The sequence below is a fragment of the Octodon degus genome, unplaced genomic scaffold, assembly GCF_000260255.1.
Source record: "Octodon degus isolate 3935 unplaced genomic scaffold, OctDeg1.0 scaffold00148, whole genome shotgun sequence".
Taxonomy (NCBI): Eukaryota; Metazoa; Chordata; class Mammalia; order Rodentia; family Octodontidae; genus Octodon; species Octodon degus.
The window spans coordinates 4518306-4531003 of record NW_004524724.1 but is presented as its reverse complement, the minus strand read 5'-3'; the positions used below and the strand labels follow the sequence as shown (position 1 = coordinate 4531003).

The following is a 12698-nucleotide window of genomic DNA, read 5'->3' as shown; positions in this document are numbered from 1 at the left end:
TGGTGAGGGGGGGCGGTGTACCAGGATCAAACTCAGGACCTTGTACTTGCCTGGCAAGTACTTATGTCACTGAGCTGTCTCCCCAGCTCCCCAATGCTGTTTTTAACTGAAGTGGGCCACACTCTCGGCCACCTCCTTGTCTGTCACAGGAATGCACCTTCACCAAGATGCGTTCCCACAGTGCACTTCGGGTCCTGTTCAGCGGCTCGCTGCGGCTCAAGTGCAGGAGCGCATGCTGCCAGCGCTGGTACTTCACGTTCAACGGGGCTGAATGTGCAGGCCCGCTGCCAATTGAAGCCATCATTTACTTGGATCAAGGAAGCCCCGAACTGAATTCAACAATTAATATCCATCGTACTTCCTCTGGTATGTGCAGTAGTGACCGTGCAGCGTGCCTTAGGTCTGAGATGGGTTTGAGTCTTGCTATCATGTTGGGTTGTTAACCTTCTGGGAACAAGCTCTATAGTAAGTTGGCCAGGCATGGTCATGATTCTTCTTGGGATACACTTCAGAATTACTTATGGATCTTTAAAGAAAAGTATGGATACCTGGGTGCCATCTCTAACCAACTGACTCAATCCCTATGAGCATCCGTTTGTTTGTCATTGAGACAGGATCTTGCTATGTACTCCAGGCTGGTTTTGAACTCATGAGATAGCCAGGATGGCCTCAAACTCATGGCAATCCTCATGCGTCTATCTGCCTCCCAAGCCTACACCACCACCCCTGGTGACCTAGGATATGTATTTTGTAAAGACCTGAAGGTGAATCTGATGTGTCCAGAGTTGAAAGTCAGTGACGTATCCATGTTGTTCTCTAACATATTAATATCATCCCTTAGTTACTGCAGACTGATTAGGCCTGCAATCTCACAAATGAGGGGAAGGCTTAAATAAATGAATCAAGTGGTATCAGTTTAGGGCACTACGAGGTTCAAACTGCTCTAACAGAATTACAGACTTGCTGGGGGTGAAGACAAAGATCTTCTCAGGGAGGCCCATAGTTATTATCAAAACAAGGGAGAATACTAAAGAAAGGTGTGAATCGCACAAGACCATTCAAGGACTTCAAAGACTTCTCCAAATAAGACATGTTAGGAGAACTGTTATCTCCATGAAGCCCTCCACCCATGAGTGAGAAGTCTGCAGCTGCAGCCTTTATCTAGTTAGTTGGGGTTGGAGCCAGGTGTCCTTAGACATGGCCTTGTCTTGGAGTCACTGATCTCCGCTGAGGCCTACCATCCTCTGAGGCATTCCAGCTTCCCCGGCCACTGCAGGCCTCGGTTGAGATCAGTGATTCATGGAGGTTAGCTTACTGTGTGTCCGCTTTCCATCTCCAGACAAGGGGCCTAGGCCTGGGACAGACTCACAAGTAAATATGGAGGCCGGCTGGCTAATGTAAGTCCTGCTCAGGGCTGTGTCATAGTGGTCTCTATCAGTTCTCAACTAGGGAATTTGGCACAGTGCTGGTGGGTGGTTAGTGTGTCCCCAGGAGATCTGATTTCAGGCTGTGGGTGAAGCCTGAGCTCCAGGATTTTTCACATAGCTCCTACTTGTTGTAAACAGGGCTCTTTGTGATCAAAGTAAAAAGTTTCCTTATGAACATGTGCCAGAGAAGAAGTGCTTCCCTTCTGAGAAGCAGTCTCTAAGAAAAATCTAGGTCTATCAAATATCATTAGGAAGTGACACGGTTAGGCACTAGTTGATACGAACAGCTACTTTCTATGATTATCTTTAAAGATGTGTTAATATCTACTGGAGCCTAATCCCCTAGGTCCAAGGGCTGTGGGCTAGACATGCATGTGCTCTATGAACTATTTGACAAAGCATTTCCCCATCTGTGCAGAAACATATTCGATATGATCAGTTGAGTGAAAAGTCACAAGTAATCTGTTGTTATAACAGTTTCTACTTAAGGTAACTTTATCTCCAAAGCCACTTTTCCTTGTACTCTTTGTCAAGTGGAAGACAGCAGGGTGTAGACAGCTGGCATATCAGAGGACAACACTCTGGCTGTGCCCAGGTTGGACAAATCTTTGAATGTCATCTAGTACCTGTGTCTAGGAGGAAACCGGCTGAGAACTCTAACTCCTGCATATTTTAGATGCTGAGCAAGCTGCCGCACTGTGTTATCACAGCAAAATGTTAATGTTTTCCCTGATTACACAAACATTATTTAGTGTATTAATGATCACAAGGTAAACATTTGATTCTTTGCATGTGTGACACATGCTGAACCCAGGCTTGTCCTACAGGACAGGCTGTGGGGCGCTAAGGGGAAGCCTCCAGGCCCTCGATGGCCAGGTCTGGGGGAGCATGGGCATATTCACCAGGCATGGCACAGAGGAGAGCAGGTGAGGTGAGGCTGCGTGCCCACTGCCTCCCTCACCCAGTGCTGGGAGAGGCCTAGGCCACAACCAGGCCCCTGGATTCCAGTGGGCAACCGGAGACTCACTGGTGTGACAGCTGTTGGAAGCACATTGCTTCAGAACTCCACTGTGGGCCTCAGCTGGTGTCACAGTTACTTTGTTGTCTTTGCTGATAGAAAATATCTGAAACTGAAAGGGAAAAGGTTTATTTAGCTCACCGTTTACAGAGGTTTTAGTCCATAATCAGCAGGCTCCAAGGCAGGGTGGCTCATGGCAGAGGGACAGCTGTTAATGGTGGGAGAACACAGCAAAAACAACAAGAGGGGAGATAAGACTCTCTCCTTTTATCTTACCCAGACTACCAGGATTAGGGTGGTGCCAAACCAGTCAGTGGACTGATTTAGTAATCACATAACCTTAATCCCAGCATCTCACACTCAGATCCAGCCACTTCTGACAAAGGGGGGACATCTAGACACAAACTGTAAAAACTGGGATGTGCTTGAACTCAACAAACAGGAGGTCAAACCAGTCACCACACTACCTCTGTGTCAGCATTCATTTTTCTTTTCTTTCTTTTTTTCTTTTTTTTTTTTTTTGTATTTTAGGGAAGGGTCTACAGGGTGTTCAGGGTCTCACTACTGGATCGGACTCCTAGTGATCCGCCGGTTTACAGCCTCCCAAGAGTGCAGATTACAGGCACATGCCACCACGCCCAGTCTCAATTGCCGTCTCAGCATGTCCCAGGGGCGGGGCCTGCACGACAGCCCTGGGGATAGAATCTGGGGCTCCTGTGCTTGCTTGCAGGCGCTTTAATCCACTGAGCTATTTGGCCAGCTCTTCCTTTTTCTTAAAGACTCAGCCAATCTGCAGTCCCAGACATCACAGGCAACTTACCCTATTATAATGTCATGAGTTTTAGGCGTGGGTGAAGACAGTAGATAAAATGGAATGCAAATTGCACATTAATGTGAAAATCTAGGGTGTGTGTGTGTAAAGAGGCATAATTATAAAGCATCAAAACAGAGAAGAAAAGTAGGTTTTTGGTTTTTTAAAAATTTTTTTTACTAGGAGGAAATTCTACATGAAATGGGAGTCCCAGGTTGAAAAGCTGGTATAGTGACTATGCTAGAATCTCTTTCTGCTAATATAACTATGGTTTCTTCTATGTGAATCAAACATACAGCTAAGCAGTAGAAGAGCCTTGTATGACAAAGCTTTGTATCTCTTGGGTCAGGCCTCTCACTACATTGGGAAGTCTTTTTAAAATGTAGGCTTTCTTTATGTAGTCAAATAAATTTATTTTTGGTTTTAGGTGGTCTCTTTAACTACGCAAATTATAGTTTTATGGTTGAAACCTGTAAGAAAACTGCCTGTTAAGCTTAAATCATAAAATAGCATCTTTGGAGAGTTTTCAGCACCTTTAAAAATATTTATGTACAAGCCAGATATGGTGGTGCACACCTGTAATCCCAGTACTTGGGAGGCCGAGGCAGGAGGATTGTTACAAGTTCAGACCAGCCTGGGATACAAAGTGAGCTCAAGGCCTGCCTGAAGTGCATGGCCAGATCCTGTGTCAAAAAAGACCAAAAAAGGGCTGGCCAAATAGCTCAGCAGATTAAAGCATCGACAAGCAGGCGCAGGGGCCAGGGGTTCGATCCCCGGGCCTGCCGTGCTGGTCCTATCCTCAGGACGTGCTGTGATGGTGATTGAGACCGGGTGTGGTGGTGTGCACCTGTAATCCCAGCTCTTGGGAGGCTGTAAACCACTATGATCTAGTAGTGAGACCCTGAACATCCTGTACAATCTTCTCTAAAATACAGGAGAAAGACGAAGAAAAAAGAAAAAAAAAAGTATGTACCAACTGAGAAAGGAGCTTTATTATGAAACTTTCATCATGTATTAGAACTTTTAATTAGCCTTACATTACACAGAATTGCCATCTATCTTTCAAGTCAGTGCGGTGTGAGTGGCTTTGCTCTCTGTTCTAAGGACGACGTGGCTGTGCTTGTGTCTTGCAGTGGAGGGCCTCTGTGAAGGAATCGGCGCTGGCCTGGTGGACGTTGCCATCTGGGTGGGGACCTGCTCCGATTACCCCAAAGGAGACGCTTCTACTGGGTGGAATTCAGTATCTCGCATCATTATTGAAGAACTCCCCAAATGAATCCTTTCATTTCTCATTCTCTACCTCCTTTAATTATGGTTCCTCCAGCATTTAAAAATTATTTTACATACACATCTAAGTAAACAACGAAGTCAGCCATGTTTACAGACCAAAGTGTGATCTCGCACTGCTTTTAAATCTAGTATCCATTTTACTTCAATCAAAGCTGGCTTCAGAATTTTAGTCGATTAGAAAACCTTCTTCATGTTCTTATTCCCTGCATCTAGTGTGCGGAATTTTGTGTGGCGCTTAGTTTTTTCTGTTTGCTTAGTGTAGCAGTTTTGAAAATATAGAAGTTATTGGTCTTTGTATAAGTTGTAAATGTTTAGAGTTGTTTTATATCTGTTAAATAAAACATATTTTAAACAATTTTAATAACTTGAACCTACTTGCTACTAAAGTTGGAACTGCTAGTACTTTGTATCTGAAAGGTTGAGTATAAATTTAATTTTGTATTTATTCCTTCAACAATTGATATGTGAACTTTTAGTACATGTATAGTATGGTTCTGTATCGGTGGGATACAAAGAAGGTGTTTGGGTCTCAGGAAGTATTATGAGGACTTTAGGAATTTTATGTTCACTAACAAAGAGTTAAAAACAAACAAACAAACAAAAAAAAAACCCTGGAGTTGGGCCTGCCATGGCTTATTTAGTAGAAAGGATCAGACATACATAGAAATAAAAATGTTGAAGATATCAAACAAAGGGCGATCATTCTAAGGGGATCGGAAAGAATTCCTGCAGTCTGGACAGCTGCAGGTTGATGAAGATAAGTAGAGGCTGGGACCCAGCAGGCATGCACGAAGGGCTTTATCCCTGATAGAGCTAGAAAACAATAGGGACAATGTTGCCTGGCTGTGTTTACAGAAGAGGCCTGGGAACAAATGACCAGACCTGGGAAGCCAAACTCTGATCTCTGCACACTATTTCCTAGTAAAAGGAAGTAAGGACTCCCCGACGCGAGTCAGTGTGTTAGCTATTTGGGACTGTAACAAAAGACCCGAGGAACAGCGTAACTGAGGAAAGGTTTATTTGGGCTCCAAACCCCTCCAGTAGCAGGGGTTTCAGTTCATGGTCCACTGGCTCCACTGCTCTGGGGCATCACTGTGCTTAGCAGAATATCATGGCGGGGAGCAGAGAGACTTGCTTCGCTCGCGGCAGACAGGAGTCAGACAGGAGGCAGCTGGCACCGACGCACATCACCCGTGGCAGTGCAGGCTCCCCGGACCTGCTCCTCCAAGTAGGCCCCACTGCCTACGTTTACATCAGCTCACGCCTTAGTCTCAGGACTTAGGAGGCTGTGGCAGGAGGACTGCTGTGAGTTCAAGGCCACCTGAACTTCAGAGTGAGACCCTGTCTCAAAAAACAAAACATTCCATTCTGGGAGAATGTTTGGAAGTTATTTGTAAGTTGGACAAAGTGAGTCTTACCTATATACCATTGACACAAACATACAATGTAAAGCATTAAAAAAAAACAAAAAACAGGGGCTGGTGAGATGGCTCAGTGGTCTAAAGCACCTACTTAGAACAAGCTAAGCTAAGCAAAACACAGGGACCGCGGTTCAATCCCCAGCACCACATGCCAGCCAGCCCCGCCCCCTGGTGGGCTGAGCTGGCCACACACACACTAAATAAATAAATGAATATTAAAACAAACAAACCTGTAAATCAACTAATTCTTTTACTAGAACCTTAAAGGGGTGGTATAGTACAGTAACTGCAAATGAACTACTTTCACTTTTGTTTCCATGGTTATTGCTCTGCACTTCCGAGCAGCACCTCCACAGCAGCACTGCTCTTCCTCCTGGACACCCTGGGCTGTACTGTGCACTGTGGCGCCGTACAACGAGCCCACAGCAGCAGCACCACAACAGTGTCCAGCAGACACGCGAGCTGCTTTTGTTTGCATCTACAATGGTTCATAAAGTGAGGTCCGTTTGTATTTGTGAAAGTTCACATTTGGTATGTTTGCAAGTTGGGGATTTACTGTACAGCTAGTGAATGAAGAGTAGCAACATTAGAACATCTTTCAATCCCTTATGAATTAAGTGGTCTAACAGTGTTCATCAATGACTGGTAAGCTCCTAAAACATGGAGAAAGCCTTTTTACCAAGATGGTGCCGAAGGTGAAAAAGGAAGCCCCTGCCCCTCCCAAAGCTGAAGCCGTAGCAGAAGCTCTAAAGGCCTAGAAGGCTGTGCTGAAAGGCATCCACAGCCGCAGAGATACAAATGTCCCGTTGTGCTAAGACCCTGCGGCTCCAGAGGAAGCCCAGATACCCTTGGAAGAGCACCCCCAGAGAAACAAGCTTGACCACTATGCCATCATCATGTTCCCCCGACCACAGTCAGCCATGAAAAAGATGAGGACAACAACACACTCGTGTTCATCGTGGATGCCAAAGCCAATAATCACCAAATCAAACAAGCTGTAAAGCAGCTCTGTGACATTGATGTTGTCAAGGTCAGTACCCTACTCAGGCCTGATGGAGAGAAGAAGGCATATGTTCGACTGGCTCCTGATTATGATGCATTGGATGTTGCCAACAAAATTGGGATCATCTAAATTGAGTCCAGCTGACTAATTCTAAAGATATATTTTCCCAGTAAAACAAACAAACAGACAAAAAACTACTAAGACACTCCTACAACAGACAAGTCAATAAAATTACACACCACTACCCAAGAGGTAGTTTTCCCAAGAAACTATCAAGCTTGAATCTGATTTAGCTTCCAGATGTATCAGTTTGTGGGAAATACAGAGGATAAAAGAACATGTTTATTATCAGATGAATATTCAGCAAAATCCAGACTCTGGGAAGCTAGACAGTTTCTTCAAAAAATATACTGCAAGAACAGAAACACACAGGGATGCATCTTAAAAAGATGCTTAGTATTATTTGCCATTTGGGAAATGCAAGTTACTAAGATGGCTACAGAAAAACAATGACTGTTGGCAGAGGTGGAGAAACTAGAATTCTGATAAATTGCTACTGGGAACATAAAATGATACAACCATTATGGAAATATATAGCGGATGCAGAATTACCACATGACCTAACATTTCTCCTCACACAAAAGGCTCCAGTTGTGGCAGATCAGCATTTGTGATACACAAGGAACAACTGCTCAGTGCGTAGATGCCACTCCGGTGAGGTGGAAATACTTTAGATGTGCAGAGGTGATAGCCACCCAACACTCAGTAGGCACTGCCACTCAGCTGTGTACTTTCAGTGGCAAAAACAGCCACTGTATGGTATGTGACCGTGTATGTACAGTGACTACTGCAATGGTGTGCCCAAGTCATGACCCCAGGGATGAGAGAAGAGATCTGAGAGCTAAGGATAACCAGGACTTCCAACGGGGTCTGCAGAAATGAACCACTGGAGAACCAGTACTCCAGGAAGCCCCCTACCTTCTCCACCAGGAGCTGATGAGCACCCACTAGAGGCCACCAGCCGACCCTTTCTCCTGGGGTGGACAGGTCCTTTTGCAGAGCACAGGGCAGAGCCATGGGACTGCCCTTCCACGTTCTCTTCCCACGGGTCAAGCTGAGAAAAAGGGAAGTTAAACTTGGAAGGCCAGCCTGGCTCTTCCTGGTCGCCCACCCTACTACCAGGTTAACTCCAGACACAGTGAATGAATAATGTGGGCACTTGACAGTGGACGCAGTTGTGTCTAATACGAATCTTCACAGTTCAACATGTGTGTATTGATGAAACACGAGCTACTTGTGCTTGTGTACAGAGCCGCCATGGCAGATGAGGGCCAATGTTTCTATAGGAAGTCGGCCCCAAGAAATCTAGGCCTGAATTCTGGGTTTAGAAAATTAGGATGGTGTTTTAGATGACATCACAGTATTTGAATAAATGTAGATTATTATACATGAATAAACAGATTTTTACATGAAAAATGATATCCTCTGAAAATAAACCCTACTACTTCTTTTGGTACTGGGAATTGAACTCACGACCGCGCAATTGCTAGGCAGTTGCTTGCGCCACTAAGCTGTATCCCTGGCCTTACTGTATCTTTGGAAGCAAAAAATTCTAAGACTTGGTCTTATGTCTGGGGAAATAGCTATTTTCAGGGAAATGTGACATCTTCCTACTTAAGGACTGTCAGTATTACATATGAATTGAAATATCCAGAATTATGAAAAAAATCACACAAAATATTCCTGTGTTACAATCTATGAAAAACTGGGTACTTTATCATCTTTATTTTAAAATGATCTCATTTCCAACATATAAAAAATAGACCTGTTTTCAAAAAGCCATTTAAATGATTCTGAAAAATCCCAATGTTTTATTTACAATAAACAAAAATGTTACAGAGCTCAGATGTTTATGATAAATGAAATGATACCAGCATTGCTGCCTCTCCCGTGTGGTTCTGGGAAGCGACCTCAGGGTCTTCCGACCGACCCGCATCCCCAATCCTTTTTGACAGTGCCTCACTAATTTTTCCTGGCTGGACTTGAATTTGAAGCCCACCAGTCTCAGTTTTCCAGTGCTATGATTAGAGGTGTGCACCACCACATTTAGGGGAGGCCTGTGTATGTAAACATCGATGACTTGTTTCAATAAAATCAATAATGGCATTAATGTAATTTGTATTTCAACTTGAATTTGAACAACCAATGTAAGTTAATCATTTATTTAGGATCTAGATCCATAAATCCAAAAATGAAAGAAGTTTCTCATTCCCATTCAGTTAATAAACACATTCCAAACATTCTAGCATCTGCAGAAGCTGATCTTCTCAGCATTTTTTTTTCTTTTTGAGGCTGGGCCTCACTACGAAGTTCAGGCTGGTCTTCAGCTCACTTTGCAGCCCAGGCTGGTCGGGAAAGCGCAAGGATCCTCCTCTCAGCCTCTCAAGTGCTGGGATCACGGGCACGCGCACCACCCCCAGGTTACTCAGCATTTCTGGTAAGTGATTTGTAGCTATGCATACTAAATAAAGGCTGACACTGCTGAATCTGAAAAGGTCAGACTTTATAAATTTAAACATTAAGGACTTATGCCAAAAGTAAGTCAAATTACATTGTAAATTATGGAAGTGCCTCTGAAAAGAAACATCTAGTGACAACAGCTATTGGGTGTTTCAAAGGGCCGCAGGAGCAGGCGTCTGGGTGGTGCCTCACTCTATGGGTTATCACCCTGGGGGCACCAGCACGCTCCCACAAAACCACTCGCTTGCTAGTGCATGAAGGTCAATTTTAAAGGCAATCCAGGCAATAGGTCAGGAAAAGCAGCAGGTTCCTCTAAACAGCTTAGAAGGGGTGCAAGGCAGTTTCTGCTTGAATGATGCAGGAGAAACAGCTTTGCTGCTGGCTTGGCATCATGTGGCAGGAAGCCGTCAGCAGAGGCAGCCGAGCCCACACAGGTGCAGAAGGCAGAACCTCTGGCAAAGGCCCAGCAGTTCCTGGCTTCTAACCCCACAGACCAATTCCGATTATGAGTCACGGGGCTGTGCAGCACTAGTCTTAAGTTTTGTCTTGAAGGAGCCTGTTACTGCCTTGGGCAGAGGTTCTGGAGTTTTCCTCTTTTAGCTGACTTTCTTTTCTCGAAGATCAAGTAGGAAATGGGAGACATTTTCATAGACCACAAAGGTAATACAGCAGGCTGGAGTCACTCTGATCAAATTGGGAGCGATTCCTTTGTAAAATCCACTGATGCCTTCTTTTCTGTAGAGAGAAAAATAGGTGCACCCTTAATTTCTTAAATAGCAAGCCTGAAAACACAGATTTGGCCTGACACAGGGTGTGAAGGAAGCAGGAGACCTCACACTCCAGTGCACCGAAGGATGTAATTTCTGAGCCACCTTTGGAGCCTGCATTTCTTCCAAGAACCAAGGAAGAAGATGAGGATGGTGCAAAAACAAACTGGCAAGTGTTTTAAATTAATCTTCTTTCAATGCTTTTAAATGAGTAAACATGCAGGAGGAATTTTAACTGATCTCACATGGGCATTAAAAAGCTCACAGCTCATAAATGCTATGCAACAATCAACACAGCACACGCACAAAGACATTATCGTTCTGGTGCCTAGAACAGTGACAGCGAACCTTTCAGAGCTTTCGATGACAGGAACAGCCTACTGCGGCATGTGTGCCATGGGTTCACCACCACTGGCTTAGAACAGGAGACAGGGCCTAGCAACTTGCCGCGTTGGCTCAAGGCACTTTCACGCGTCTCATTTTAGTTTTTGGAATGAGGTCACAATAAATTGCCCAGGCTACCCTCCAACTTGTGATCCTCGTGCCTCAGCCTCCCTTCCTGAGTAGCAGGGATGATAGACCCACGCCACCATCCCAGTAACAGTTTTATCTTTATAGCAACCCCATCAGTCCATACAGTCTAACTTGTCAAATGAAGAAGCCTTGCGGAGATGAGATGAGCAGCAGAGACTGCGTAAAGAAGCAGTCCGTGTTGTACACCTGTGGCAAGGGTGCCACAGGAAGAGGCCCTGCACGCTCACCTCCATGTCCTGGTGATCACGTCCCCTACCCCACTGTAGGACATGTGCTGGTCCTGGAGACGGGCCCTCACCACCTGGTATGGGTACGTGGCTGCCACTGCAAATATTTTGGAAAGTGCTGCGACAGATATGTATTCGGCTGTGCTCTAAAGTGACAACAAAAACATGTTTCTCTGTAGACAGGATTTCTTTCAAACGTAAGCATTAAAATCATACAGAAAAATACACATAAAAAACAGAATTTCCCCTCCTTAAAGGCAAGTTTTGTGTGATTACAGGGTTCTGTTTTAATATCTGTCTGCCATCAGCCTATAAACTACTGAAATCTGAACAAAGTCAGCAGCAGAGCAGGTATCATTAGGGTAGCAGCGCTACTAGTGTGCACAGTAGCACCCCCTGCCCCCATCAGATGTGCATCATGTCACTCTCCCAAGAGCCCTCGTACCAACTGGGCTTCTGGCAGTCGCTCGAGGTGCTGGTTGTACTTCAGCTTTAACAACTCGTATGCCATGAACTGCAGGGCGCCGTGGGATGTTCCGAATAGCCCAGGCACAAAGCCCTAGGGAAACAATCAGAATAAAGCAAAGTCAGGCCATTTTCGAGGAAAGGTGGAAGTAAAACATTTTCTCTCTTGTTTACGTAACACTTAAAGAAAATTCATTTAAGTTTTGTATAAATCAATTGCTTTTTAATATGAGGCTAACGGTAGCACTCTTTTATTTTCTAAGTTAAGGTTTACATTTTCCTATGCTAGCTTTCCTTTTTATAGTACACACATAAAGATGACCTACACTACCAGGAACTACAGTATGAGAGGAAGGTTAAGTTCTAGAAAATAAAGTACAAGCAATGACAATTCAATGCACTGAACACAGATACTCTGTAACAGTAAGACAAATGCTGAAAGAAACACAAAACAATGATTACTTTCTATTATTCGGCCCCTAGCTCAGTCAGTCACAAGACCAAGCTCACTGATTTTAGAGGCTATTGCATGTTAGTTAAAAACACTAAACTTCAATGAGTCTTATTTTCATTTTAAACTGTGGGATAAGCATGAGGGGGAGTGGAGGGTGGAAAGGTGGGACTGGAGAGAAAAGGAGTTATCTAAGTCACAGAACATCTTACTGGCACTAGGAAGAAGTTTCAAAACTACCACAAAAGCAAGGAGTTGGGGGTTTTGTTACTACTTCAAGAGCTAAATGTTTGTTTTTTGTTTTTGGCAGAACCAGGGATTGAACTCAGGCCCTTGCGCTATTACTTAATATTTTGGGAATTTCAGATGAATAAACTTCCCAGTAAGATTCTATTAAGACTCATTGGCCTCTTCTCCTGATTTACTGAAGACACCTGGCAAGGTTTCAGACAGCTCTCCTGTTAGGGTTTTGCAGACACATCTATGGTAATGAGAATCAGTACCTCGGGGTGAAATTCCAACATTACGAACTAGATTTCTATTTTCATTAAACTGTGTCTTGCCTACCCTTGCGTTTTTTAAGGACTGATACAGGGCACTAGGGAGTGAGACAACAGCCCCAACAGAATTCCAATTTTCAGCTGTCCAAAACATACACATAATACATTACCTTATACAATCCACGCACACCTTCACACTTATATATTTTCACAAGAGTATTAAACATTCCTTTATACTGTCGCTGTGTGGAGTTTACACCATCA

The 12698-nt window shown here is 44.2% G+C and overlaps 2 protein-coding genes across 2 annotated transcripts in view; one reads left to right on the top strand and one right to left on the bottom strand.

The window, feature by feature from the left end:
- Nucleotides 1–4882, top strand: part of Cthrc1 (collagen triple helix repeat containing 1) — an 11033-nt gene extending 6151 nt beyond the window's left edge. Inside the window, exons 3-4 of the mRNA XM_004642275.2 lie at nt 150–366; nt 4390–4882. Of these exons, the coding sequence (XP_004642332.1) occupies nt 150–366; nt 4390–4532 (360 nt within the window). The 3' untranslated portion in view covers nt 4533–4882. The remainder of the gene's footprint in view (nt 1–149; nt 367–4389) is intronic.
- Nucleotides 4883–9665: 4783 nt separating this feature from the next.
- The window catches only part of Slc25a32 (solute carrier family 25 member 32), a gene marked incomplete at its 5' end in the record, with an annotated part of 13492 nt that continues 10459 nt past the window's right edge, over nt 9666–12698 (bottom strand). Inside the window, 4 exons of the mRNA XM_023702343.1 lie at nt 9666–10225; nt 11019–11164; nt 11464–11577; nt 12605–12676. Of these exons, the coding sequence (XP_023558111.1) occupies nt 10087–10225; nt 11019–11164; nt 11464–11577; nt 12605–12676 (471 nt within the window). The remainder of the gene's footprint in view (nt 10226–11018; nt 11165–11463; nt 11578–12604; nt 12677–12698) is intronic.